Raw genomic sequence first — 25,599 nt, forward strand, 5'->3', positions numbered from 1 at the left:
CCCCACGACTCCGAGCAACGTTGCCAGAATGTCGTACTCAGTCTCCTATGTTTGCCAATTTTCGACCCAAAAACTGCCTTCTCGTCCCCAATAACTGCTTTCACATGTTCTTATCGTTAAAATGGTTGATTATTGGGTGTTTTTTGGGCAATACATATTGGTCAGAACCGGTATATACGAGGCTCCGAGTACGATAATCTAGCAAAGGTGCCCACGAGCCGCGCCGTACGGAAGCGTCTGAAGCTGGCGAGAACGAGGCGTGAGGGAGGTGCGGCGCCTGCCAAACCAAACCATGTATAATCACTCAGTGCCTCGTCCACCTCTCCCTTCGGCGTGAATCAGCCAGCAGAAGCGGCACTGAGTCATTATCCCGTTGCTTCCGAGGAATTAGCGTTCTAGGGTATGGCTGAGTGAGTTTGTTTACACATTATTGACAGCTGAAAATTGCGTAGGTGGTCTTAACAGCTGGCCGCGAGTAACCATCGGGTTCCGTTGTCATCCGTGAGGGTTCGTCATGCACTGGAGGCGGTGTGTGTGCGGTGCTGTGCCAGATTAGCGGTAGAAAAATGAAAAATAATAGCAAGTGGGCGGAGATAAGCAGTAAGCAGTGCTCCAGTGTTTCGTCTCCTAAGTACACACATTTGACGCTGTTTTTGCAGGAGTTTGGGTCTTTTCCAGGGGTAGTTTAAAGACCCTGGTGGTATTTTCACCCTTCCGCTGTACCATGAATGTGAAAAACCCTTTTGAAAACACTATTATTATCCTTTTCGGCCTTTGGAAATAGTTGACGAGAGGGTGAGAATACCGCCCCTCAGGTGTGTCCACTCACTCCACTGTGCTGTCCCCCGCCCGCCGCGCGACCATGGCCCACGATCTCAGGTTACATCCAGGCTCACAGGTTGCTATATTAAGGGATTCCGCGGTGTAATGAGACGCTTTAGTATAGGTATAGAACGTACTAAACTATTTGAGGATACTATTGAGCCCATGAAGTTTATTTTTTATTTTTTTTATTTTTTTTTTACGCGTACGCCCATAGCGCCGGTAGGCTTTCTTGAGGGGGCCTAGATGGTAGTCGGCCCCAGCCCGTCATGGCGCAGGCAAATGTTTTACAGCGGTGCCATCTTCTCTTGGTTGTCTCTAGGTTGACAAGGAACCGGGTATTTACAGACTAGGTTAGGTAACATTAGGTTGTTAGTAGGGAACTAGGCTAGGTAAAATATGTTGGCTTTCTTAGAAAATACTCATCTCCTTCCTTTGGCAATACTTAAGCTAGATTCCTGGCGCCTAGGCAGGTTGGTAAGCTTGCAGCTGATTGGCTGCACCACTCTCGCAGACACTCATGTCGGACCACATCTTGCATGCTCGAGTGAGACATGTTTCTTTAGTATATGCCATAGCTCACCTCATGTATGAGATAGCCAGTTTTGGTTGACACCATCAGGCTCAGCAGTGACTGTAGACTGTAGTAGTGGGCTTTTTTTATTATTGTTTCCTTTTTTTTGTGCCCTTGAGCTGTTATCTTTGTTTTAAAAAAAATTTGAAAATATATATATATATATATATATATATATATATATATATATATATATATATATATATATATATATATATATATATATATATTTTTTTTTTACAGAAAAGGAGACCGTTCAAGGGCGTGAAAAAAAAAAGAAAGCAATAATGAAAAAAAAGCCCGCCCCTTACTGCTCCTGAATAGAGTACAGAGGAGTGGGCTGAAAGAGAGGTCAACTTCGGGAGGAGAGGTGTCCTGATACCCTCCTCTTGAAAGAGTTCAAGTCGTAGGCAGGAGGAAATACAGATGAAGGAAGATTGTTCCAGAGTTTACCAGCGTGAGGGATCTAGTTTTGATTAGTTATTTTACTCATTTTATTTACCCTACAGATGGTGCCAGTGACAAGGAGGAAGTCAAAGACTGAAACAAAAATGGTTCCTTGACAAACATTTATGACCATTACCAATATGTCCAGGTTGGTGATTATGTCAAAGAATTTTTTTTCAAACATCCTTGAAAGTGTAAATATAATTACTTTGAAGGAATTTAATGTAACAATCTAGATATTTTACATCCCAAAGCTCAACTCTTCCTAAGTAAATTAATTCTGAGTTCCTGACAGATGGGTGCGTGGTGCCATGTGGGCAGCAGGGTCATGTGTGGTGTGGTGCCCCATGTGCGTGTGTCTGAGTGGGGCAGGTGCCTGGTGGGTATGTGCTTGTGCCGTGGGTCTCATCACCGTCACCCTCGGCTCTGGCTACACCACATGGACAGTTTTCAGCAACTTGATTCAGCATGGGCCACACTCATATCCAGTTTTTGCACAGTATGTTTTCATTGGGAAGACTTTAACATTATGTAGATAATAATTTGTTAGAGATTAATTTCCATTAGGAGCATGATATTATATATATATATATATATATATATATATATATATATATATATATATATATATATATATATATATATATATATATATATATATATATATATATATATTAAAGGTGTGTGTGTGTCCAATAACTTGGTAGAACTATATAATCAAGGCTGTTTTCAATACACAGGTGCTTCAGTGTCTTAGAGCGTGTTGTTGACAGAGGTCAGACTTTCTCACCCACTAACTATGAAGTGGGGAAGCATTCCAAGGGTAGCCTGGCAAAAAAAGACCTTGGTGGAGGTGGCAGTGGAGGCTCAGAACTCATCATTCAAGAAATGGGAGCTACTGCTAGTTCACTCCACTCTTTCTTGGTCTTGCCATGGTACTCCAGAGTCTCACCTGACTCACATTTTTCATATCAGGTTTGTAGAATATGTCTATGAATTACTTATTTTGTTCAACTTTGGATGAGCCATCTATCAATTTCCATGGAAACAGTTTTAAGTTCAGTCAGAAAGATCATAATTCAGGATGCACTTTGCCTAACTTACCTTCCACTTCAGATCCAGAGAATTCCTCCAAATGAGTCTTTTCATGTATTGAATTTTGCATGTTTTACCCTCAATATACAAGAATTTAAAAGGTAAAGTTAGTGGTATGCACCATGGCTGCCTGTGGCCCGAGTGCTCATTTCGATTGCATTGGCCCTCTGAGCCAGGGGCGGGAAGAACTTAGTACTACCTCGGCACATGGGCCAGTGTGACATCTAGATTACCATAGTTTACCTTCCCCTAGTTTCCCCATGTACCCATTTATTGACCTGCCAATTGAAGGATGAACTGTTAGGTGGGTTGCATGCTGACTGCCCAGGCTGGGATTTGAACCTGGGCCTATGGATTTGTAGCCAGGTACTCCACTACTCCACAGAAGCATGGTTTACTCAAATTTCAGTTACAGTATTCAGCATCAATGACTCTGTGACCATTTTGATTATTTTTCATCATTAATCTGTACCATATGAGCTGTTTTCGTTTTAACCTTTTCTAACTATGCAGTGGGTCATGAAGGAATGTGTTTTTTCCTACAGATCAAAGATGTGTTGGAGGAGGTGCTCATTGATATGTGTCGGCAAGTCCAAGAGTCCAGCAGCATCACACACTTGGCCTCGGGAATTATTCAGATTTACCTCCAACATTACCGGCAGTATCAGCGAGCTGTGAAAAAAGTAAGTAATATGCTTTTTTTATAGGCAGTATTATATATGTAATACATCATTTTTATAGGTAGTATAAGTTTCAAAAGTATTTTGTAGGTCTTATCAAATGAAGTAACCAAGGTAAAGGAACTATTTTTTTGTGGAAAACATCAAAGTTTCCTATTGATGAAAGAAGAGTTTCTTCTCATGGCTTGCTTCAGTCTATGATTATTTATTTATTTATTATTATTTTTTTTTTTTTAGGCAGTGACTGTGCACTAAACAACCTATTACTGATAATGGTGTTCATGAAAATGCTACTGTTGCTTCACAAGAATAAAATGTGAATATAACTTCCTCAAGGAGACCGACTGAGTAAAAGCCTATCTTCTCTCCTTATCAGCCAAATTGCAGATTTGATTTTTTGATGATGTATTTTGCATAAATGAATCTATAGTGAATGTTTGAGTACCTTTGGTCAGTATTTAAAAAAAATAAATAAATAAATAAATGAATACCTACTAGGTTTTATTTTTAAAAATTCTGAGACAACAGAAATAAAGCCATTTTAATGCTCCTTCATAATAATAATAAATAATAATAGTTTTATTTCACCCATGAATGGCCACACTGTGCCGGACATTGTTAGTACCAGGTATTTTAATGTTGTTGTCTTGCTTTGTAGGTGATCTTGAGTCATGAACATGGCACCTGATCCCCCTTCTTGTAGAAGTATTACTCACTCAAAGGTGAGGGTGTCAGGAGCTGCCGCCTCCCTCATTGTTGCCAGGTTTTGTTTGCATCGCTTGGTGTTAGAAACTACCTGGCTAGTAGGATTTGCATCTTTCCTTTTCTGTTTTAATCTTCTTTCTTGGTTGTGATGATCTGTCAGAAGCTTTGTCTCTTTCCTTGTCTTGTTTTTGTTTCAACTTTTTTTGTTTTTTTTTGTTGTTGTTGTTGTTGTATGGTGAGACGGGCTCTTCTCTCTTGAAACTGTAATAGAAGACTGGTAGTGATGGTGTTGTCTACGCAGAAGCATCAGGAACAGCAGTAGTAGCAGTAGGGAGCGAGGGAGAGGTGGTGGTGAGTGAGGTAGCAGCGGTGGGTGGTGGCGAGTCAGGTCTCACTGCTTCCTGCAGAACGCCTGTCTCTCTCTTCTCTACATTATCTGCTTGAGCATGGCGTGCCTTCTTCAAGCAAGCAATCCTCTTGACAATGGCAGTCTTTCTTCTTGGCATTGTGAGCTGGGTGAAGCCAGCAGCATCAGCAGTTTTGTCATAAGAGGAAAAAAAATCAGTGTGTGGGAAAGAGCGAACACACCTACATCTATCCTCAGCATGACAAGGACACGCACTGATGAATCATGGGGAGAGCTCCGGGACAGTATTGTCCCGTGCGCACAGGAGAAAGTATCAGACACCACCAGAGAGAAAACTATTCGTGTCTAGATACTACAGTGTTTATCTGGCAAATATTTTTCTAAAGGTATCTTCTGACTCACGTGACCTTGACTGAGCACGCAGGGTGATTTAAATGACCATTTAAACTCGGTCAGTAAAAATTCTCCATGAAATGTTCTCTCTATGCCCTAAGGGTGATCAGTGACAAAAGTTTCTCATTTTCGATATTTTTCGCATATTTCACCTCGGTCAGTCTCCTTAAAGCAAATCATTACCACTTCGTAGCACAATCTGCTAAATGGGGAGTTGCCATTGAGGCAATTTTTAAGAAGTTAATTTTTTACCATTCAGATGTTTTGGCAAGTCTTACCCATGACAACCCTTTAAGGATAGTTGTATGGGTATTTTTATAACAGGATTGGTCCAGTAATTTTAATGTCACAGCCCTGGATTTTTTAGGGTTCCATGTATAGTATTCGATCTCAGAGTGTGTGATTAACTTATTTACTTCAAAACAGGTGTCCAAGAAACATAAAGACTTTGAATTGTTCAGCAAAACTGGGTTTGAGGAACTACAAGCCAAGTACAAGCCTTTACATCCAGCCCTGAAAAGCCAAGAATCCCTGAAGCTGTATTACCGCAAATTGGCACAAGCTCTCCTGCTTCAATACCTGCCTGTTGAAGTGACTCGTTGTGACCTCATTCTGATCTCATTGAGAGACCTCTTTGCTCAAAATGTTTTACAGGCCTTTGTGGACCTTCTTTGTGATACTCAGTGGCTTAATACTACACTGACTGAAATTTTCTCAGGAGGGGTGGAAGATATACATGACAGAGGTAAGCAAAGTCAAACGCCTGCACCTAGAGATGAGGATGTAACAATACCAAAGTACTTAGAGGAATTAACAAATGCACTACAGGTGGGCAGTGATGAGAGGTTGCCACACACTAATCTCCCTTCCATTGAAGAGGAAACACTAACAGAACTGCTACAGCTGAATCCTACAGGAACTCCGTCTGCTCAACACTCACAGTTCACTGAAGGTTCTTCTCTTGACTCCTCTAGTAATAAAGAAGATAAAAAGTTTGAGAATGCAGAAGAACTTGTAGAATATGTTCGAAGCTCAAGCCTTGAGAAGAAGGAAAGTAGTGAAGATGAAGATTATAAAACTGTGTCCTCAGCCTTGGGCACACTCATCTCCACTACTGCTGGGCCCTTGCTGCCTGACTCCTCTTCTCCTCCGTATCAGCCCCTTGTTAGCAAGATGTGGGAAAGCCCAGTAGAAGATAAGTGTTTTGTTGATATACCTCCTGTAAAAAGAAAGAAAAATCTATTTTCTCGCAATGTGGTGGAGGGCATGAAGGAGGAAGAATATAAACTATTATGTTATCCTACTGTTGATGACAAAAGTGGAAAGGTTGCATCTAGTCCAGCATCAATTGCTGAAAACTCTATAGTGCCAAAGATAAGTGATACAAATCTCAAGGGTGGTATTGAGATTAAAATTGAAGATAGTGAAGGTGTAAGTATTGAAATCATTGGGAAAAATGTGGTACCAAACATGCGTGACATTCCTCGTAGTAAGAGCTGTGGAAGCCTTGTAATTGGTGATGAGAGTGGGGGCTGTGGGGCCTTGGGTGTTGAAGTTGAAAACAGGGCACTTCACTCATCACTAGTGGAGTTGGATCAAGTAGATGTCAAGGAAATTAATAGTTCCATGGAAAAAGATGATTCACTTGAAATGAATAATGATTTTGCCAATAAGAAAGAAAAAGGACATTTAGTTAAAATGCTTTCTTTTGATAAGAATGATGGAACTGATGAAGTTTTGTTGGAAAATGAAAAGTTAAGTGCTCCAGACTCTGAATTAGAAAAGGAGAGTGAAAGTGAGCATTTGAGAATAATGCCTCCAGTCAAGGAAAGCTCATCTTCACCAGTGTTAGCAAGCCCAGAGCAAAATCAGTCTCCCAACACAGCATCAACAGTGACACCTATCAAAGATAATGAACCTCCTGGGACCTTAGAGCTTCCTGACTCCCCACCATTAGGCAATGCTGGATTTGGATGGGAAAATCCAGACCTTTCACCCATATATGAGGAAAGTGAAGATTTGGCATCATCAATAGCAAAATTAAGGTATGCTATTCATAAGTTATCCTTGGGTGCTGTTGTTGTTGACCACAGCACCCAGCAACTTGTATTATAATGGGGTATATTCAAAGTAGTTAGGTGTTGCCAGCGAATAGGTTATTGTGCTTCAAAAATCTTGAAATGTTCATAAGTTGCCTGTGTTTCTCTGGGACTTCTAACAATTACACCAGTACAATAAGTGGCACTATTGTTCATAAAAATGAAGCTGATCATTTTTTTTTTTTTTTTTTTTGGTAAACGAGAGAAAACAAATGCTGTGCGAAAGCCTATCCTCATCTAAAATCGTTCTTGCATGAAACACCAAGCAGAAATGGGCTTTTTAAAAAATTCTATTTACATTACAATATTTTCGGAGTACCTGCTGTGGGTGTATTAGTGTTGCCTTCAGCGAAATTTATCAAAAACATTATACCGCCAGACATCTCAACAACCCCCTCCCCCCTAACACCAGGAAGGCCAGGTGTTTGTGTCTCAATAAGGTCAATAGCTTATGCTTCCAGCATATTATACTCTGCCCTCAACTGACTGCTGGTTGTTGTGTGAGATGAACCAAGACCTTAGGAGGATGCCTGCTGCTACCAGGAGCCTGGGCAGGTCAAAGGTGATGGTGTTTAAGGCCAGGAATTGAGGGTGGAGCGAAACATTTTTGGCAGAAGCCATTGTCGCACACAGACATCAAACAATGGAGGCTGTGCTTTCTGTCGAGATGCCTGACACCCTAATGTTTTTGATAAATTTCGCCGATGGTGGCACTCGTACATCCTAAGCAGATACTCAGCAAATATTGTAATGTAAATAGAATTTTTAAAAAAAGCCCATTTCTGCTTGATTTCGCAGGACTTTCATGCAAGAACAATTTTTTATGAGAATAGGCTCTCAGACACTCAAGCGTCAGAGATGTAAGAGATACGTCGCCCTTCTCCCATCCTTTTCCTGATAAATTACGTCCTCAAAACGTCTCCATATACTGCTCTCACACAATACACATACGGTATATGCTGCCTCCTTGACCCTGCTAACATGAATATCATTTTTTTTTTTTTCCTTTTATTAGTTTTCAATTTTGTAGTGGTTTCTGCTCCATTATTTTTGTGGTAGTTGCCTTATGGCACTTTGACCCCGCTAATATGAATACATTCTGTTTTCCATTACTTACTCTCCCCATTTTTAGTTTCTTTTGGTGCGTGTTGTGTTTTGGTAATGAAACCTTGTGCAATATGAATTACGTATGACATGTCTTTCGTTTTGTCGTATGGAAAACAAGTACAGGTAACTCGATTTATGCGAGTATTGTGTCCTTGAAGAGGTTGCATAAATCAAAAACAATGTAAATCAAATAAGAGGTAGGGTTCTATTGAAAAATATATATTCACTTCATTCAGTGGAGAGAGAGAGAGAGAGAGAGAGAGAGAGAGAGAGAGAGAGAGAGAGAGAGAGAGAGAGAAATATCCATATCACCGAGATATCCATTCAGGCACTCAGTCTCAGCCTCACTCATGTGAGGAAGAAATGAGGGACACCATGAGCGACTGGCTAGTATTGGTACCGGTACCGAGCAGTCTGGTACTGGTACCGTACCGTATAGCTGGTAACGTTAGTACTGGTTCTGGTACCGGTACCTGCCCACCCCTATTGTTGAGTAGCGTGGCAGCGTGGGTACTGTATTGTTGTTCAAGTGGCGCGCGGGAACAACTGAGCTCAGCTGTGTGGCCGCGGCGCCGTGTGAGTCCTGTTGCATGAGACATCTGGTGGCCACTCCATAAAATATCGCGTATAAGTGAAAAAAAACATGTAAATTAAACGTTTATTTGGATTTTGGACCCTGCGTTATTTAAAAAACGTGTAAACCAAACTCGCGTAAATCGAGAGTTACCTGTACATATTATTCAAAAATATTCACACTGAAAGGCAACACTCACACGGAACATCCAGTCCGGTGATTGCCATCGATTTTGACTTTTAGACACAAACACTCTTTCTCTCTCTCTCTCTCTCTCTCTCTCTCACACACGCACGCATGCACGCAATAAATAAAACATTAGTACATATTTACGCACACATGCGCCCGCACTCACGCACACATTCTCCTCCACTCAGGCAGCTGCAGAAAAGGAAAACACAATTACACAAAACCAATCATACGGGAAAGGGCTTTTTTTGTGACTGTATAATTTCTTGAAGCTAAAATATGACTTATTGTTCTATTCTCAACACAGTAATGATGTTATGCATGTCCCCAAGTTATTGCTCCATGTGTGAGAAATAGAAGAAGCAAAAAACTACCAATTTTTTTTCCAGAAAGACGACCCAGAAAGTCACCGTACATCTTATAAGGTGAAGGTTCAGTTTTTGTTACCATTCTTAAGCCTCAAACTCTCGTAACCTACACAAATAACGATGGAAAATTAAAAGAGTTAGCGTTAAGACTTTTATTCATTGATGTTTCTTTGTGTTTTGCTGTAGTGATCAGTCGGAAACTACGAAAAAATGCAATGCGATGAATACGATAGTTTGGCATCACTGCACTCTGCCCGTGGCATCAGTGTTTACTGTCTTCCACCCCGCCATCAAGTATTAGTGAATTCTCGTCTTTCCCCTTTGTGTTAATATTCATATGTATATCCATATACATCCAGTATATTATCAATTAATTGAGTGTTTGCTGGGCACTTGGAAGCTTCGTTTGTGGCTGTTCCCAGCGGTACGCCCGTACAAACTTTATACCCGTTACCCCTCTGCCACTGTTGCAGTCTCCACCATGTTTGTTTACTCCTCAAAACAGTAGCCTTGAGTCTCTAAGAAGGACCAGTCTGGCAGGTCCCAGCAAGTATCAAGCATTTTAAATATTAAATATTGGGATTTAGGGCCATTTTCACAGTCAATTTTCTTTGTTTTGATTGTTACCAATGAGTGGCGATTGCGCTGCTATAGTATATCCACGTGAAACTGGCCGATGGGTTAGTGGCAGCTGTGGGGTTAGCCCCGCCCCGCACCTTGCCACACACACTCAACACCTCTTGCTTCCTCTGCTGCCGCCACTACCCCATCAGCCAGTTTCACGTGAAAATACTGTAGCGGTGATCGCCGCTCATAGGTAACGATCAAAACAGACACAAGTGACTGTGAAAGCAGCCCTTAGTAAGGATCAGAATATATATAAAACTTTAAAAATGACCTGTTAGCGGTGAGGACAACGTATGTCTGGCAAAAAATCTTCACCAGAAACTCGTAGTTTAAACCCATTTTATTTTATTTTATTTTATTTTTTTCAAATGACAGCTCAAGTTGGGGTGCGTTTATAAGCCGGTGCATCTTATAAGCTGTTAAATACGGTATATACATAAGGTTTCGCTAAGCTGCTAACTTTAGCGCGGAATGTCTTGCACGCCATAATACCACATCCAATCAGTTCTGGGCGCAATGACTGTTATTTCCATTCCTTTCACATCATTTAACCTGGCAGCAGCGACGAGCCAAATTTGTGGCTTTACCGTGTAGCAGCGACAAGCCAAATTTGTGCCATGATATAAACCCTCCAAAGTAGATGATACATAAACTGATCACTAATGATTTGATATATATTATGAAATGGTTTGTGTGAGTGATGATTTTTTCTCATTTTTCTCGCTTAGAGGGACCATTAAGAAACATGATCCCCACAGGTACCTGGTTAAGACTGGTTTTGCCAAAAAAAAAAAAAAAAAAAAAAAAAAACCAAGATGTGACCGGCATAGGCATAACCACAAGGTGTCATATTTGCTGACACTACGGGTTAACAACAGTGTCACTTATTGTACTATTGTAATTTTCACAAGTCCCAGAGAAACATGTAATTTACGATAATTGAATGAACATTTCAAACTTTCTTGGGCACAATAACCTATCCGTTGGGTAGCATTATCATAGTCTAATCTTTTCATTAAGTTTTCCAAGCTTTACTGATTTTAAGTACAGGTTGAGAATCCTTTATCCGAAATTCCAAAATCCGAAAGTTTTTTTAATGCTGACATGTCGATTTTATTTATTTATTTATTTATTTATTTATTATTTTCTTGTCGCCACTTCACGGGTGGGGACACTGGCTATACGGAGGCTGTCAGGGTCAAGCGCATACGTCCCTCCGAGGAGGAACCACAGACCCTTGCCGGGTGATGGCTCATGAAGGGGAGGGGAGGACGCAATAGATTGACTCTATCGCCTGAAGTCACCCTAGCAGACCATATCGGTCTTTCGATGAGGACTGGCATGTCTCTTTGTACAAGTCGAAGACGTGAGCGTGAGTTCCTTTTGTTTCCCGCAAGATGAGAGTGCTCAAAGCAGAAAACAATGGGAACAGAGTCTATTAGGGTTTACACCTTGAGCTTAAAAGAATAAGGAATGCAACATCCCATTTTCCAATACAGAACAAATCAATATTTTAAGGAACGGGTGGCAATCCTAAAATTTCTCTAGCCTGCCATGACTACAGCCGCTGCCTGCTGCTGGTGAAGGCAGGAGGAGGGGGTAAGGGACGCTACAATGCGTATTTTATACGTATTTCAGGACGACCTTTGACAAACAATTTTATGAACTGGTTTTTGGTTCACTGGAAAATGCACTCACTACAGTTTTAAAATTCTGAATTTTATCTGCTTAACCATTCAGACAGCCTAATATGGAACAATAATGCACTTAAAGTTAGGTTAGGTTAGTTTAAATTTATTTGGCTTGCAGCGTGGGGCGGTGGAAATATGTAACGCGGCGCAGGACGGGACATGGTGGCGGCCGCAGTTCAGCCAGTGTTGTGAGAAATACCTCCTCGCAAATATAAGTCATTTTTCTGTTCAATACACATGCTACTGAGGGAATACACTGCAGGAAAAACATTAGCTTATCTGGTTTTGTTCTAATTTGTCCACTTGTGACATTTGTGAGTGGTGAGTGAAATATTGAAAGTGTAAACAAGTTGAACCTCTCTGCAAGCTATTTTGTGGCTGCGGCAGCGGATGGCGTGGGTGCACAACAGGCAATTGAAAAAAATATCCATAATAAAGAGCATCATATTTTGTCCAGAAATAAGCAGTCAGCATCTCAAAATTAGTGAGCTACCCTCTTGTGAATAATCTCCTATTTCAGTTTTCATTTTATGTTGGTTCAAATAAAAATATTCTGAAATCCGAAAAAATCCAAGATCCAGAACCCTTTCGGTCCCAGGAATTTCGGATAAGGGGTTCTCAACCTGTAATTAGTATTACAAGCTATAAGCAACATGATTCTTGCATTACAAGCTATAAGGAACATGATTCTTGCATGAATCCATAGTCCTCTGTTATGATTAGAACAAAAATTTAATCTTCAAGAGTGCAAATAAAACATTCCTGAAACTTGTGGATTGAGAATACATCTCTGTATTTACTGTATGTTGTAAGAGCCAACCCAAAGGGAAGTACCACTTTCATCACAGGGGTTTGTGGTTAAGGTATGGTTCTCATCCCTCAACTATTTTAGTTCAGAACATTATCTGAATGACCCCTTATACATTCCCACCCTGCTCACTGCAGGAAATGGGGTCAATTTTGCAATTTCTGCTGAATGTGAAACTGATGAGGCCATCCAAAATTTCTTCAGATCCCTCTTAAGTGAAAGAGAGAGTCAGCATAGCCTTGGGAGCCTGAGCTCTTGTGGTTCGAGTGAGAGTGAGCCAAAGTCAGCGCAGTCTGACCCAGGACGCTACAACTTGGAGAAGTCTCGCTTCACCTTTACTCATAAAGACAGCTCAGGATCTCTAGGTATGTTTTTTTTTTTTTAGTGTTTGCACAGTGAATTTTGTCCAGCTGTATTATCATCATTTGTTTTGTGTCAGGTTTTTCCATAATCTTTTATGAGATTAAACAGTTGATGATATGCTTCCACTATTTCTGTCCATTGCCTCAGCCTCTCCAATGCCCAGTGCTGCCAAATCCTCATCAACACATCGTCTCCATGTCTTCTTTGGCTTGCCTGGTCACTGTCACCTCCTCCCAACAACTCTTTCTAATGCCTCAATGTCCCCCATACTCTTCACATGCCAGAACCACCTCAATCTCCATGCTCTCAGCACCATACTCTCTTTAATCCAAATCTTCTTACCACCTCCTCACTGGACACCCCAATGTATATGTAATTTGAAAGTTAAACAAGATTTGGTGCATGACAGCTGTAAGTAGTCAGACATATAATTATATTAGACATATAATTATATTGGACCTTTACTGAAGAGAGCACTGATCAATGCCTTGTCCATGCTGGTCACAAATATGAGTTAATAAGTCAATAGATTTTGATGCTGAGTGCACTGTCCTCATCCTCATGGCCATATACAACAATAATAATGCTGTCGCTGTGGGTGCTAGCTGGTGGATATCTTCCGAATGTGTCTGATATCCCCCAAAAATGGTGGTATAATGCAATTTTTATTATTCAAAATTTTATCTGGAATATTGACATCCAAAATATGTCTGGGATGTAGAGGGTCTAATGTATTTGGTCATTAATATATTATATATATATATATATATATAGATATATATATATATATATATATATATATATATATATATATATATATATATATATATATATATATATATATATATATATATATATATACAGTATGTAATCCCTCGCTTTATCGCGGTTCACTTATCGCTGTCTCGCTGTATCGCGGATTTTTAAATTGTATTGTATCGCAGATTTTTCGCTATATCGCGGGATTCTGCAGTTTATTGGTATTTTTTTGTATATATATTATTTCAAATACTTTTGCGGTAAAATAAGCATTTTCTAGCCTAGAAAATGAAAACGATATAAATCAACGTAAGTAGGAACACACCTAAATAAGCACCGACGTCACCTACCTTTTTTTTTTCAGTCGCGGCCTATTGCGCCGTTAGTCTTTTCCCTGGTTCACTCCTCCTCAACTTCCTTTCTTTCTTCTCCCTCTCCGTCTTCGTATTTTTCTCCTTTCTTTTCATTTCTTTCTTCTTTTCGTTTCCTCTCCCTCCCAGTTTTTCTCTTTTAATCTCTTTCCCTCCCACTCACACCTTTTTTCTCTTCCTTTTACCTCACCTTTACCTGACCCTCCCTCCCTCTCTCTCTTCTTTTCCTGTCCCATTTCCTCCACTCATTTCCCTTGTTTCCTCCTTTCTCACACCCTCTTATCTTTAGCCTTATCTTTCGCTTTATAATTCTTCCTCCCTTTCTCCTTACCCATTAGATTATACACACACACACACACACACACACACACAGAAGGGGAAATGGGAAGGGTGTGGCGAGGGAGGGGCGGAAGTGAGTGTAAGGTCATGTCCTGACTGAAGCCCTCACCTGACTCTCCCCACTGTCCCTCCCTCTCCACACCCTTCTCCTGTCTTCTTGTTTTCATCCTCTCTATCTCTCCCTGTTTCCTTCACTCCTTTTCCTTGTTCTCCCTTCTTACATCCTCTGTCGGTATTTTTTTTATGACTCACTCTGTCCCTCTCCTCCTCCCTTTCCCCTTCCGTATTTACCTAATTGTGATATAAAGGAAGTGAGCTACGATCATATTATCCTTACTCTGAGTATTCTTCCGCCCCGCTCAACAAACTAAGTCCAGCGCGAAGTTCATATTTACGAAGCAAATGTCAAAAGTCGAAACAAGAATTATAGAATCATTTATTGGGACCGAGTCTTAACAATGAAACGTCGTAGGAAGTGTTCATAAGAGTGTGGGAAAGTTTTGTAAGAGTATGGGGAGGGTTTATAAAGCCTTCAAATATATATAAATAATAAAAAAATATAAGGTTGCTACTTCGCGGATTTTTGCCTATCGCGGGGGGTTCTGGAGCCTAACCCTTGCGATCGATGAGGGATTAATATATATATATATATATATATATATATATATATATATATATATATATATATATATATATATATATATATCATAGTTTGTATCACATTTATGTTGTTACTTCTGTTCTATGAACAGGTCTGCAGTGGTATTCCTCCTGAAAATTTTACAGTCCCCCCTTCCACAACATGTTAATTAAATTAAAGAATCTACTTTGTTTAAGGATTTACCCTTAAAACGCAGGCTTGTTTTGCCGTGCCTGTTCTCCCTCGCGGGCATATTCAGACAAAAACATACCTCACTTCAACATTTCATACTTTCACTCCTACTTAACTCAGGTGACTGAATGAAGTATCATTGTAAAGTACATACCCTTAACTGTCCTTTCAAGCTAATTTGAAGACTATATGACCATTGGCAGAACCAGTGCGTAATATTGAATAGGATCACTGAAAACACATTATTATAGACAGTTTTCCACCCTCAGTGGACTTCTCTGATTTAGTAATAAAAAGCATAACTTTTATACAGTTTATGTGAAACCCCCCCCCAAAAAATGAACTTCTGGGCTTCCTGATGCCCTTGATGGGTGTTGAGGTCAAAGGGCCCCCATCTTGTGAATGAAATTCACTGGAAGGTGAGAAGTGGGATGTCTAGCGGACATCTCAAAGCTAGCGCAAAGCGTACACTGACTAATATAATTAGTCAAGGGAGCATGGCTGGGTATTGTTTGTAAGAAAACAACATGCTTACTCTACTTCAGCACAAACAAATTAAATTTGAGGGTGCGCTAATTAAAAAATGTCTTATCGACTATTGTCGACACCTGCAGTTTGAGGCCAGGCACCAGCTGTCGACTGTTGTTGACACCTGCGCTTTAAGGGTTAATCATCTAAATGTAATTTTTGTTTTACAAGTGTTTTTTCTTTTATGTGTGACTTTTATATTGTCCTCAATTCCATGTAAATTTCTTCACCTCTCTACCCCAAAAATTATATTTGTAGGAGGAAACAAGCTAGACCATCTCCAAGGTTTTTATTCAATGCCTCTTTTTACTTATTAAATCCTAAACAACATCAGTATTCATAATTAAAATTTTGTGTTTACAGCATCTGTAAAGTCGGTCTCAAGCTTGGAATCTTGTGGAAATGGCATCGCAGATGAAGAACTTTTAGAAGCTGCAGAAATTCCACTTGATGGACGTGTGTTTCTGAGTGTGTGTGTTCCATCTACGGAAGTGCACACAGAGCCTGGAGGAACACAGTACACACTATACATGATCCAGGTGAGACTGAATGTTAGATGTTTCTTTATTTAGTTATTGTCATTAAAGTAAACAAACCAGATATCTGGACTGAGGTTTTATTGCTCAGACAATTAGACTGTAGTTACACCCTGTAACAAAACTTAAGACAACAATACACAACAAAAATGATTAACACAACTATGAAGACAAACAGCACACACAAACGAAACATATATACACAAAATACTACAGAGATGAGTTTTACCCACCTCCTCCCGTATTTGATCTTCCTTTCGGCCACCTCTTTTGTATCTTTTTTAGGAGCAGCGAGTAGCGGGCTTTTTTTTTATTATTTTCTTTTTTTGTGTGCCCTTGAGCTGCCTCCTTTGTTATAAAAAAAAAAAAAAAAAAAAAAAAAAGTTTGTGGGGTCCTTCCTTGGCCTGACGGGATTCGAACAAGGTTCCCTCAAAGGTGAACAACTCAAGAGGGGTTCGAACGTATTGCTCATTGCCTATTACCACAGTCATTATCAGTGAGAACAATAAATGGAATAATATAAAACACACCTAGAATTTACAGATTGATCACAATGAAAAAATGGACAATGGAAAAGGGAAGGGGTAAGACTGGCATATGTTCATATATCATGAGATTATATAATTACCCTCATCATCATCTGCAGCCACTGCTAGTCTGTAGGACAAGGATCTTTTCCAATGTTCTCCATCTGCTCTTAAATGTTAATGTATTCCATCCTTTTCTGTCAAATATTTTAATTAATCTTAGACTTGCCTTTCAAGCTCTGAAAAAGCTCCCTTCCCATTCCACATCTCAGACGAGTACTATCTGAATGGCTGATGGGCAGATAGTATCAAATGTTGATGGGTACCAGGCTTGTTGGGTTGAGTACTCCCCCTCTCTTGTGGGGTTGAGAGAGACTATGGGGAAGTTGAAAGGTGGAAAGGCAGCTGGGGTGTGTAATATAAGTGTATAGATGCTGAAAGCTGGGGGTGATGCCATGATCCATGGGTTGCATGTGGTACTGTCTGCCATGTGGCAGTCCAGTGCCATTCCACCTGACTGGAAAAGGGGGTTGGTTATCCCTATCTGGAAAAGGTAAAGGGACTGACAGGACTGCAACAATTACCTTGGTATTGGGGAGGCGGTGGACGAGGGGATAGCGTGACGGCGCCGCATTCAGGACGATGCGGGTTCGCGCATCTTCATGAAAGAATGAGCCACTTAAGTTAACCCTTTCTTTGCGCGTGGTGCGAGACGCGACTATCCCCTCAGGCGCAGTCGGGCAGCCCAATGGGGTGTCTCTTTTAACCTCTTGATCTCAAAAACTATTCATCACAGCTAAAAATCAAAAACACCGTTGGAAAGAGGAGGCCCAGATCTATAGGAGTTGGTTATGTATGCCTCTCCTGCGAACGTACAGGCACGTTCAGGGAGTGTTGAATGTGAACACTTACGCGGGATGATCAGCCATTTTGATGGAACTGCGGACATCTCTCCTTGAGGTTCTGGCAAGGTAGTATTGCCAACTGCAATATTTACAACTATTTGGTCAAAGAATCAGTCAGGTGATAGGTGAAGCTATGCAAAAATGCTGCTATATTGGACAAGAACATCCACCAGTTACTCATCCGTAGATTTTCCGCGCTGTGAGAAATATTGTTGGAACACACTCATACGCGGGAGATTTGAGTGCGGGTGGAGCTCGCAGCGAGTGTTTAGCACCACCAGCAAATACGCCTAATGCTCACTGCGAGCGTTTAGCAGTGAAAGGGTTAAAATGTGAATTATTAGGTAAATGAAATTCTGTTTTTGTCCTTGAGCTGCTCCCTTTCTGTACAAAAAAGAGAAACTGTTGGAACTTATTGCTGTAGATTAGGAGATATATGATTTGTAAGATCATATATTCATTAGTCATTAATATGTAGGTGTGTATGTTGTATCTTGCTACACTTTGATCAGTAAGGTAAGAATTGAATTTTCAGTATGATGCCATCTACCTGTGTGAGAGCCCAACCACTATTGAAGGCAGTGAAGAGGGGTCCAGTGAATCAGCGCCTGTGTCTGAACCTCGTATGGTGTTGCAAACCAACTGTGTAAAGAGAAGGTGTGTTTTAAGTCATATACACATCGTCTTAACCATGATCTGAGTGGTGGCTTAAATGTGGTAAAGTAAAGTTGGGAGGATACACTATTAGCTGTGCATGGCTGTGGCACTCATCCATACCATACTCATACCATTGGCCCTTGAGCCAGCGGTGGGTGAGAGCCAGCTAGCTTGGGACATTGGGCCATTGCAACATCTGGGCTACCACAGTTTACCTTCCTCAGCTTTTCCCAGGTAGCCATATATTGACCATCCTGAAAGGAAGGATAAACAGCCTGCAGAGATGGAAGTTAGGCATGCTGACCATTGCACCACCACCTTTTATTTAAGGGGCAGTGCATTCACATCTCATATTAGTTTCCTCTTATCCTTCTTGTGTCCAGCATTGGCAGGCTTATTTTCTCAAATTTTTCTTTATAGTTTTACTCCCTCAGGCTAAAAGCCCTTTCTTTAATTACCCTTTGCATTTTCTTCAACTTATTTTTAATATATATATATATATATATATATATATATATATATATATATATATATATATATATATATATATATATATATATATATATATATATATATATTTATATATTTATTTATTTATTAAATGGGGTCTAGATCACAGGTACATATTTCAATGTTGACTTTGTGAATGTGAAAATTATGTATGTGTGTAATAGCAATCCCTATGATTCCTAAAATTGATTTTATACAGGAAATGAAAGTCTGTAACACTGAGGGCCTACTTTATTTAGAATGATAACTGGTAGTGATGCAGCACTGCAGATGAGTGTTTTTGTTTGTGCACTGTAAAGGAAAACATTTCAGATTTCGTGAGTTTCTCACACTTCATGCCGCCCTAGAGGATGACACCAGACTGCGAGCTGCAATGAAGGGTGTGAAGGGACCGAACAAGTGGTTGAATCTACCTTTCAGTAAATTAGACTCCACCACTATTGCTACACGTAAACAATTCCTGGAGAAATATCTTCAGGTATGTGCATCAGATCATTGGTGCTGCATTTTGGGTTTTGCAAGTAACTGAAAAAGGTAGTGATGATAATGGGATTAATAAATGAATGATAAAAAAATGAAAGATAAAGGTGATTTGCTTCAAATTTCAAAACGTTAAACAAAGTACAGTCAAGTCGCGTATGATGTGGATTCGTAAGGCGCGGTTTCCTATGATGTGGTATGGTTTCAGAACCTCATGTTCAGATCACGCGGATAAAACCATCTATGACGCAGTTCATGGTCTCCCCTGGCCAAATGAGCGCGGAGTTGCCAGGTTGGATTTTTTTTTTCAAGGGGGAAAAATCTCATGGTGGCAGTTGGGTTGGTTTTGGGGAGGATTTCTATCCCATCTCTCTCTCTCTCTCTCTCACACACACACACACACACACACACACACACACACACACACACACACATACACACACACACACACACTGTGTGTTGTGTGTGAGTGGTCTCAGTCCTACCCAAAGATTGGTACTACGAGCTCTGCTCTTCTGTAAGGGAACGGCTGGCTGTCTCGAGAGAGACCCGCAGCAGACCAAGAGGTGAATTACACACACACACACACACACACTGCAGGGAGGAGGTATAAGGAAGGAAGAAAGAAAGAGAACAGAAACAGCAGGATGGATGTGAGGGGGAGGCGGGGAAGGGGAGCCAGGAGCTCCTTCATGAGCTGCGTCCCAGAGCCGAGGTGGTGGTGGAGACAATGCACTCATTAGCCAGCCACTTGGCAACTCGAGGGAAGAGGAACTCCACACACATACACATATATCATTTCTTTCTCATTTTTTTTGTTGTTATTTTCTGTTAGAATTGATTGTTACTGTCAAGTACAAATGCGCACAAGACACACTTTCGTTACTACATAATAATAACATTGAAAGTCAAATAAGGCACCGTATCATATCCATCCTACATCCTAAAAACAATCGTACAATATCCAGGATGAAATAACTCGTGTGCTGGCTAAAGCGAGCAAGGACGCAGTAAACTCGTCCTTGGATATGGTACAGAGCACACAAGGACGCAGTATACGCCTCCGCGTGTTGAAGGGGTTAAGTCCAATTGGTCATAAGTTGAAACTTAGATCGAAAAATAAAAGAATATTGTTAAAATATTCTGGGGTAAAAGGTGGCTGAGTGGTTAGCGTGCGGGCTCCGCATTCACCGCTCCATGGACAATGTTGGTTCAAATCCCCACAGTACCACCTGGGATTTTTCAGTCACCGCCGAGTGGCCTAGACTACCCACATGCTGTCCAGAAGACCACCCATCAACCCGGACTCTAGAAGGAACCGTCCAAGTGAATCAAGAATGAGTTCCGGGGGGCAGCATGAGCCAAGCATAACTGGTGCCACTATAAAAATTGCCTGCGCCGTGACGGGCTTGGGCCGTCCACCTGGCCCTTGAAGAAAGCCTACTGGCGCTGCAGGCGATGCAAAAGAGAAAAAAAATGTCCTGCTAAGGATAAAGCAGTATTGCCAAGCATCCTACCCTTCCCCCTACCCTGCCTTTGTCCTCATGTGCTTGCCTCACCCCAGCCCTGCATTCGATGGATCCATTAGTCACATAATTTTGTGCAACGTTGTGCTATGGAACTACCAAGTTTTACCAAGGTGGCGGTATTAGCCGCTGGTAAACTCTGGAACAGCCTCCCTACTTCTCTATTTCCCCCTGCCTATGTATGACATGAACTCTTCCAAAAGAGGTGTATCAAAACACCTCTCAATTTCAAATTGACCTCTCCTGGCCATTCATTTCTACTTTTTTTATAGGCCTAGTGGAGTTTTTTGTTTCTTATTTATTTTTCCCTTGAGCTGCTTCCTTTACTGTAAAAATTAGTTTTGATGTGTGACTTGTAGCAGAGGTAGTGACAAGGGAACATGTGCACAGCAAAGAAATTGGTAATTGCCAGCAGTTAGTGTTCTGTTAGTATGACACAAGCTGTAGAGAGTATATTCAGTTTATTCCATAGGAGTTTAATGCCTAATACATTTTTGGCATTGATTCGACAGTCTGTCATCCAGCGTCCTGAAGTGAATATATCGACCCCTGTCAAGGAGTTTTTGGCCTACGGATCTGATGCTTCTATTTCTTTCGTCAAGAAGCCCTTAGAGTTAAATGTTCCTCGTCTAGACAAGGTGAGTCTCAAGAACCTGTGAGTAATAATTTGCCAATAACAGGATTTACCAAGAAAAGTGACAAATGCTGCTGAATTTTTAAAGTCTTGAACATTTTTTGAGGTTATCAGTTAACGCTATACTCAAGGAGATTTAACAGGCAGCTTTTGAATATTATAGTCAGTGTTTTTTTTTCTGCTGTAAAATTCCTTTAATCCACAATGCAGGGCGTCATGAACCTTTCGAATTAGCAGATTTTCTGAATTACTTGGAGGGGACCTTGAAATATTAAAAACACTTCCTAGATGTGTACCACACTTGTTTCGGCAATCACCAATATTCAGTACTTTTATCACACTTTGTATGGTACATTTTAGTATCACATCAAAGAGATTAGCTACAACAAGTTATTTGAAGACTTGCATCAACAAAGGACACAGTCAGTGGCAGTCATGAAATGTTCGCTATTTTCTTTGCAGCTCCAGAACCTTAAACATATCATACAGTGCTAATTATTTACTAATGAATTTTTTGCTATAAAAATCAAGTAGTAAAATTTTGAAATGGATAATGAAAATGATCAGAACCACTAGCAGCTGCAGCTGTTGCTGCTCAGCTGAAACATGTAAACAAGCAGATGACTTGATGGTGGGGGCGTTTCTGTTGCCATTACAAAGGCAATCCCATGCCTGTTACTGGAGCATGGTAACATTGCACAATGTTTCATGGCTAATATGTCAAACAGCATACATACCCATAGTCCAGAGATGCATTTCTGAGTGTATGGTACCTAAACATGTTTGGTTGAATGAGATTTCATAGAGAACTTTTGGAATATGCCCCAAGTACAGTGGAACCTCGGTTCACGAACTTAAATTGTTCCTGAGTGCCATTTGTCACTTGAAATGTTCGTAAACTGAAGCAATTTTCCCCATAGGAATCAATGTAAAATGGATTAATCTGTTCCTGGACCCCAGATGATTGCTTATTTTAAAATTTTACAGCAGTACTGTGGGCACAAATTCATAACACAAAACCAATAGAAATTAATGAATCTAACACAAAAAAGAGGAATTCAATACTAAAACAGATAAAATATAGACCAAAGCTTAATTTGATTTTACAGTACCTGTACGGAGGAGAGTTGACGGTGCAATAGGTGGTGTCACACTGGCCGTTTTCCTTCAACCATTGGGTCTACGGACAATCGCGAATGCCTGTATGCCCAACTGTTGGTTCCATCCCTACGGATGAAAAATGGCTCTGGGTACGAGCAACCACGTAGCTGTATGTAAACAAACAGACGTTGGCAGTGGCTGAAGAGTGAGGAGCAGTGGAAGATGGCCCACCAAGAGACTCATAAAGTGGACTGGCAGGGCTTCTTTGTTTACTATTTAATTGACAAGATAAGAGAACACCCTGTGCTGTGGGACCACAGTTCAAAATATATATTTTTTTTCTCCATTCTGTGAAAATTGTAGGACTCCCAGTCTTCACAGTACAGTTCTCTGACGAGGTTTGGGAAAACACTCCTGTCCTCCAGTCTTTGAAGCCCACAACTGCTTCTTCCTTTCATTTAACTGCAGCAACAGGTCCATAACTTAGGTAATGGCAACACAATCCGCAACAGCCCTTACTTTATTAGCAGATTGTGTATGACGCACACCTGGAAAAGTTGGAGTTGCTGGTTGCCCATACTGCCAACACGGCTTGAGGAAAAAGGCCCAGTGTGACATAAGCTTTAATCAGTGGAAGGTGGTGAGGACGGGAAAGGGAAGAGATGTTATTGTTTGGAAGGGGAGTCCCCTTCAGTATTGTGTATTTAGTGAATGCTACACAGCACCTGACGGTCTCCTTCCAATATTCCCGGCTTATCGCCCCACGATGTTGCCAGCTTGCGTGTTCGTAGCTCGAGACACCGTTCGTCACCCAAGATGTTTTTTGTTCTGAAAGTTTGTTCATGAACCGATTTGTTTGTGATGCGAGGCGTTCTTGACCCGAGGTTCTGCTGTATATGAAATTTCCGCTTATCTGGTACCTCTGTATCCCTGCAGTTGTTGATTACTAGGGTTTTTACTATACGTATATGTCTGTCTATCTGTCACTGTTCCCTTACTAGAATTTTTTCCAAGGGGTTTCAGTAGACTTGACTAGGTTCTGGACCCTGTTATAACTGCCATAACTAGAAAGTAACCCATAGTGTATTTCAGTAGTGGGAAAAAAGGGCTAAATAATGCTACATTTGTATCTTGTGCCATGGATTTTGTATCTGAAAATTACACTGAAATGTGGCTTTTTTAGTTATAACGTAATTCATCTCGAGGAGTTCATGAATCGTAGTTGAAACAGTGCTTGTTAATTTTGTTTTTAGAAATCTTATTTTGGATTTATTTGAGACAACAAAAGTAGGAATGTAATTCAGATTTTTTGTACCTTACTATATGTTTGTTTGGTATGAGACTCTTCCTACATGTAAAAGTAAATATGTGATTTTCATATGATCATACACAGTGTTAGGGTTTTTTTCAGTGGTACTCATGAATTTTTTATATGATCATGCTTTCAGCTCTTGGCAAAAACTGTATCAGGTGTATTCCATAGCCTGAAAACGGCACTTCCTAGTTTTGAGTCCTCGGATAGCCAAGGTGGAGGCTCTGAGGGTGCAGGCAGCAGCAGTGGTGGACTTGGCACTGGTTCAGGAGGGGATTTAATGCTGAGGGGCAGGTCAGGAGGAGGAATCCTTATTGAACGCAGCAAGCTGGCAGCATTTCTATCTAGTGGAACAAAAGGAGAATATGAGCTTAAGCTTGACATCACTGCAGAAGAGGAGGTAAAAACAATCAACAGTAATGTAACATACAGACTGCCTTTACACACTGAACTATTATTGATGATACAAGTTTTGTATAGAAAACATTCATATTTACCTATATTCCACCTCATCTAACAGGACTGTCAGATTGAAGCATCACTCATTTTAGAGGTCTCAGGAACCCAACATGATGCATTGATAGACACAGCATATGAAGCCAAAGAAACACGCACCTTCTCGATACCAGGGGTTCAAGCACTGCCGGGAAAGCAACTCCAACATTCTGTAGTTGTTGGTTGTAGTGACATCAGTGTGAAGAGCCAAGTGTTTCCCATGACTCCACAGCTCCCTCCTCCGGGGCCCAGGCCTCGGGGGGATGGTTGTGATGATGATGCCCTCTCAAGGCGGAGTAGCAACCAAGACTCTTTAAATGGTATTTTACATGTTCATCTAGTAATGTGTGTAAGTCACTAGAATTCTCAGGCTGCAAATATCTTTTTTCTCTATTCTCTCCTATAAAGCGTTCGGTGGTAAAGGGGCGACATCAGTAAATCTCTTTCAAAGTTTAGCTATGTGTACTGCACTTTCCTCTTGACTTACCAAGTTTTTGTTTGTATTTATTTTATTTGTATGGCCTAGCTGTATAAGAACTTTTTTTTTGTATTGAAAGATAAATCAATTTTATTGCTAAATTTTTATACCTCCATTTGGAAATAGGTTATGATAATTGGAATATCCATAATGTATGTTGATTTTTTAAATCCATGTTGTTCGCCTAAACTATAATATGAACCATTTCATTTTAAACCAAAATACTGATTTTTTATGAATTTTTATAATAATTATGTGAGGAGTCCTGAGGACAATGTTTACTTCCCGGGCTTTAACTCAGACGCTCTGCTTGGTGGGGCAGCGTGGCCTGCGATTGGCAGAGCAGCGGGTAGGGCAGGAAAACCAGCTCCTCATTGGTTCTCATGCTGCTGGCGATGCCACCTCTTTACCTCTGACAACCACTACATGATAATAAGGAATTCATGTTCCCAATTATTGCTAGTACACCCTTGATTCTCTTGTTATAAGGGTCAGTATACCTTGCACTGTTTTTGGAAATAATAGAAAATGCATGTGCCTATCGCATGGTACATTGAACTAAAAATGCCAGATTTGGCGATGTCACCCCTTTACTTCCAGATGCCTCCTATTTTCTTTACCTTTTCTCATTTCTGTTTTCCTAAGTTTTCAGGCTTCTTTTTGTCTATGCTGTCCACTGCCACTGCTTTGTGAGGACAG

At 40.6% G+C, this 25,599-nt stretch overlaps 1 protein-coding gene across 1 annotated transcript; it reads left to right on the forward strand.

Moving 5' to 3' along the window:
* The first annotated feature begins 136 nt into the window (after positions 1–136).
* LOC127004329 (uncharacterized) lies at positions 137–24,057 on the forward strand. Its single transcript, XM_050871880.1, has 13 exons — positions 137–400; positions 1,906–1,991; positions 2,139–2,342; positions 2,584–2,818; positions 3,484–3,621; positions 5,510–7,128; positions 9,442–9,477; positions 12,751–12,911; positions 16,102–16,277; positions 18,243–18,364; positions 19,187–19,352; positions 21,393–21,518; positions 22,624–24,057. The coding sequence occupies exons 2-13, from the start codon at positions 1,969–1,971 to the stop codon at positions 22,654–22,656; spliced, it is 3,039 nt and encodes a 1,012-aa protein (XP_050727837.1). The 5' UTR covers positions 137–400; positions 1,906–1,968; the 3' UTR covers positions 22,657–24,057.
* Positions 24,058–25,599: the final 1,542 nt, after the last annotated feature.

The sequence above is a fragment of the Eriocheir sinensis genome, chromosome 28 (assembly GCF_024679095.1).
Source record: "Eriocheir sinensis breed Jianghai 21 chromosome 28, ASM2467909v1, whole genome shotgun sequence".
NCBI classification, from domain to species: Eukaryota; Metazoa; Arthropoda; class Malacostraca; order Decapoda; family Varunidae; genus Eriocheir; species Eriocheir sinensis.

Excerpts from the sequence above, each read along its gene's own strand:
- LOC127004329 (XM_050871880.1), top strand. The coding sequence starts at position 1,969 with ATGACCATTACCAATATGTCCAG. Across the intron at positions 1,992-2,138 it reads ACCATTACCAATATGTCCAG|ATGGGTGCGTGGTGCCATGT; the intron begins GTTGGTGATTAT and ends AGTTCCTGACAG. Across the intron at positions 2,819-3,483 it reads ACTCACATTTTTCATATCAG|ATCAAAGATGTGTTGGAGGA; the intron begins GTTTGTAGAATA and ends TTTTTCCTACAG.